Source organism: Pinus tabuliformis, chromosome 3_1, assembly GCF_031772625.1.
Source record: "Pinus tabuliformis cultivar Carrire ecotype Pingquan chromosome 3_1, CPIR1, whole genome shotgun sequence".
NCBI classification, from domain to species: Eukaryota; Viridiplantae; Streptophyta; class Pinopsida; order Pinales; family Pinaceae; genus Pinus; species Pinus tabuliformis.
Window position 1 is genome coordinate 578,688,495 of NC_142301.1, and position 4,492 is coordinate 578,692,986.

At 36.4% G+C, this 4,492-nt stretch overlaps 1 protein-coding gene across 1 annotated transcript; it reads left to right on the forward strand.

Annotated features, from left to right (window-relative positions):
- The first annotated feature begins 739 nt into the window (after positions 1-739).
- LOC149188312 (putative LRR receptor-like serine/threonine-protein kinase At1g67720) lies at positions 740-3,762 on the forward strand. The gene is made up of 11 exons (XM_089409923.1): positions 740-925; positions 1,166-1,234; positions 1,346-1,417; positions 1,509-1,580; positions 1,765-1,961; positions 2,066-2,274; positions 2,426-2,552; positions 2,639-2,707; positions 2,846-3,038; positions 3,155-3,287; positions 3,395-3,762. Exons 2-11 carry the CDS (start codon positions 1,188-1,190, stop codon positions 3,731-3,733), a joined length of 1,458 nt encoding a protein of 485 aa, XP_089266049.1. The 5' UTR covers positions 740-925; positions 1,166-1,187; the 3' UTR covers positions 3,734-3,762.
- The last annotated feature ends 730 nt before the right edge of the window (positions 3,763-4,492 follow it).

Sequence of the window (4,492 nt, forward strand, 5' to 3'; positions counted from 1 at the left end):
ATGCCATTCTGTTATTGAGTACCTCTGTGCATTTAAAAGTCCGCTGTGGTAGAAGTTTTCTCTGTGCTTTCATCCCAAGTTCGCAGGAAGTTCGCGAAAAGATCGAAGGGACACCAAGGCCATTTGAAGGCGTGGACGCGTTGTTGAGGTCGTGAGAGTGTGAAAGATCCAAGTAGGTTCACCACTGGTTCATCAAGAGTTGGCTACCAGAGAAATACGAAGAGACACAGAGAAAGAGCAAGCTCGTGACAGGAGCCCTTGCTGAGATCGAGATGTTAAATGCGTCTGAATCGAGATCTTTTTATGTCGAGATAAATGGGGAAAAACGGTCTGACATCATTACTATGGTATCAGATTACTCTGCCCTAGAGCTAACATTCGTATCGGATAAAGCGGATACCTTCCAATTTGACTTGTACAAGGCCATCAATTCGACCCGTGGTCCTCTACTGAACGCCTTTGAGTTTTTCGAGATACTTGATACGGAACGGGCAACATATTCACAAGATGGTAAGGGTTCTAACTATTCTACCCTATATTGTAATTACTAATTATTTTTTCAAAAGTCATACTGTAATTACTTGTATTATAATTCAATGTCTAACAAGTTAGTTTTTAAACCCAGTTGAAGCTCTTGAAGCGGTCAAGGGCAGGTTTAACATAAAAGATTGGATTTCCGATCCTTGCTTTATGATGGGGTGGGAAGGAATTATCTGTACTCCTGATAACAGCTCTTGGGCCATGAGAATTGTGGAAATGTAAGTTTAATTCTTCGATTTGTTTACAGTTCACTACTTGGCTGAAATTGTGAAACTGAAATGGTAAGACCTTAACGCAATCTTCTTCTTGACAGAAACTTATCCAGAAGGAATCTTAAAGGATTGGTTCCGAAGGATATTGGACAGCTGAATGCAATCGTTAACCTGTAAGCTGAATTTTCATTTTTTGCTATATTCAATCCTCATAGTGAATATTTCTAGTATAAAATACTACAAATACACATGACTACTATAAAATGTTTTCATGTACTCCTTTCATAAAAACACGAAATGTTCGTCTTCCCCTGGTTGTAGTGAAATCATTCATGGCTTGTATCATGGCTATTCTTAAAATTTTGCGATAATTCTTAGTCGTGGCATTGATCGATTTGTGCCGAAATTGCCAGGTCACTTGATAATAATTATCTGATGGGCCCCTTCCCAAATTTGTCCAATTTAACCAAGTTGGAGCGATTGTAAGTACTCCCTTCTAAACATAAACGTTCACCTTGTTGGTTCTTTTTTCTTGAGCACATCCATTGTCATTTTTCAAAGAAAACTGCGGCCATTTCTCGCTTGTTGTGCAGACATCTGCAAAACAACAACCTCAGCGGTAGTGTTCCGGAGTGGCTATCAGAGCTCAAAAATCTTAAAGAGTTGTGCGTCTATCTGTCCTTTCTCTTTCTCGAATTAAAACAGAATTAATTACTGGTAACTTATATCATATTTATTTTTTGTCATCTGTGACAGGTTTATAGAGAACAACAATTTTAGTGGTGTAATTCCTCTGCAGCTTCTGGACATGCCTTCATTGGAACTGAAGTAATCTAATAATCTATATTTTATTAGCTTTTTTTCAACGTTAATTCCGATTCTAACAGTTTGATATTCAAAATTAGGGAAGGAACGTCCGCACACAATGTTAAGCAGAAATGGGTGAAATTCTGTGTAATCTCACTAGGTAAGTTCATAAGTTCAGTGACTATCTTTATATTGTGTTCTCCAGATATTCTGGGAATCAGTACCTATGTATGCACGAGGGCGAATGTATCAAAAAAATTCAGGAAACCAGAAATAATTTAATGAAGCGCAAAGCTGTCCTCGGAATAACAATAAGTGGAGCTTTATTAATGGCTTTGTCGTTAATGACGGGTATTGCTGTATACTGGAAAAAACTAGGGAAAAAAACGTACCTTCACGAAGGTCAGCAAATGACTTGAATTCTAGGAAATTCTAATAGCCCAAGTTTACAATAGGAAGCAGCCTACCAGTTTTCTTTCATAATTAATAAATTTACCGAATTGCAGAATCCTCAACGATTACGGTGCCAAATCCAATAATATCCCGTGCCTTTAGTTTCGAAGAGATAGTTGCAGCCACAGAAAACTTTAGTCGGAAAATTGGGCAAGGGGGCTTTGGATCAGTGTTCTTTGGAAAGCTGCCGGAAGGGCAAGAGATAGCAGTGAAAGTGCTCTCATCGTTCTCCAAACAAGGTGTTCAAGAGTTTATGAATGAGGTAAGTCTGAGATTCATACAATATTTAACATGATTCAATTTCTGTATTTGTTTATTTAATTTCATTGTAGTTTAGCTGCACTTATAGGTGACAAGGAAAAACCAAAATTTATAGTAATCAATGAGTGTCGCTGGATTTGCTTGATTAACAGATCGATCTTCTTTCTAGAGTCCACCATAAAAACTTGGTATCTTTACTTGGCTACTGTGATAAGTCTAGAGAGCTTATGCTCATCTATGATTACATGTCTGGAGGATCCCTAAGTGACCGCCTTTATGGTAAATATATATCTCACAGATATTGTCTGATTGAGTTGCTGCATATTAATATCAATACTAATATCAATTTTAAATTTATTTTCCAGGACCTGGTGCAGAAGTTTCCAAATTAAATTGGACAACAAGAATGAAGATAGCATTAGATGCAGCCCAGGGTAACGCCAATTCAGTGGATTTTTCTATAGCTCTTTCTATATAACTAAATATAATTAAATAGGTCGATCTTTACTTTATCTTCCAAATCGTACTTAACCAGATTTCTTCTCTGATCGACCTGCAATTTATGTTTAAAGGACTGGAATATCTGCACGTGGGTTGCACTCCAAAGATACTTCACAGGGATATAAAGAGCGCTAACATTCTTCTAGACAGCAATTCGAATGGAAAATTGGCTGATTTTGGTCTGTCAAAGATGATGGCAAATGATGGGGAGATTACTCATGTTACCACTGCGGTGAAAGGAACTCCAGGATACCTCGATCCAGAGTAAACTATACATATAATTTTCACTTTCTTTGCAATATTGCTCAAACTTAATCAAAATCAATTGAGTGTCAGGAGCAGAGGAAAATGTTAATTTTTGTAGGGGAATGCATTTACAGGTATTTTCGCACACACATGTTGACTGAAAAGAGTGATGTATATAGTTTTGGAGTGGTTTTGTTAGAGATCATCTGTGGAAAACCGCCAATAGATATAAAACTTCCTGAAGAGGAACGTATCCTCATCCAATGGGTAAGAAATCGATAATAATTTAATGCAGCATGCCCCACTTAACAATATAATACATGATTTTGAAGTGTATTTATATATGTAATGTATATTATATATGTAATGTATAGGTGACGCGGTTTGTTATGGATGGAAATCCTGGCGAAATAGCGGTTTTCGCAGACAAGAAGTTGGATGGAAACTATGACATCAATTCGATCACCCGTATGGCCAAACTAGCACTCAGATGTGTCAGGAATAGACCATCATCCAGGCCCAACGTGAGTGAAGTAGTTGCAGAGATAAAAGAGGCTATCATACATGAGAATGGCAATAATGCTACACTTCCAATTTCAGAAAGCAGTGGAGATTTGCAACTCGCACCCCTTGATTCCGGAGTGAGGTCCAGCGGCATCAAAGATATGCAGAGGGATGATAATAGCTCCAACCTCGCTCAAGTAGGAATATGAGTTGTAATGTTAAACAGTATGCGCTTAGACTGGTCAAGGCAGCAATGTACATACCTAATTTTTTTAATGTCATTCATTATTTAGCATATCATGTTAATGCGCATATATTTCATTTTTTTTAATAGACGATGCATATTGGATATCAATTTAATATTAGATGGACCTGTATAACGACTTATACTTGATAAGAAGAAATAAAAACATGGATACTCTGGTTCACATTTCTGGAATCAATTATCACCACCGTCTGTGCGGCCATTCACGTTAGGATCAAAGGATGAGTCAGAGAATCTTTTGTCTCGTGTCAAAAAATTAAAAACTCATAAACTATCGCACCCAAAACTGGAGATCGAAATGTAGACAGGTTTAATGAGTGAGAGGAATATTAATGTGATAAAAGGAATATTTATATTATATTTTCCTATACTCTTTAAACACATAGTTGTTGGTTGATAAAATGATGATTGCTTTATAGGTGAGATACCTGAGTAGGATTTTCCCTTTCTCGTATTTTAAACGTGTCTCAGAGATTTAATGTACAAAAAAATTGGGTTTTTAATATTCTTGATATTGATAGGTTAAACAGATGATTCTGGTAAATGTTTTATTTAGCATCACTACAACATCGTGGTGGTAATGTTACTACTGTATTGTTTTGTTTTGTTTTTGTGTTTTTCTTTTTCCACATTATTACTAAATATTTTTTTGGTTTATTTCCCAAAAATAACATATTCTTATTTGTAAAAATAACATTTTTTA

Excerpts from the sequence above, each read along its gene's own strand:
- LOC149188312 (XM_089409923.1), top strand. The coding sequence starts at position 1,188 with ATGGGCCCCTTCCCAAATTTGTCCAATTTAACCAAGTTGGAGCGATT. Across the intron at positions 1,418-1,508 it reads CTCAAAAATCTTAAAGAGTT|GTTTATAGAGAACAACAATT; the intron begins GTGCGTCTATCT and ends CATCTGTGACAG. Across the intron at positions 1,962-2,065 it reads AAAAACGTACCTTCACGAAG|AATCCTCAACGATTACGGTG; the intron begins GTCAGCAAATGA and ends ACCGAATTGCAG.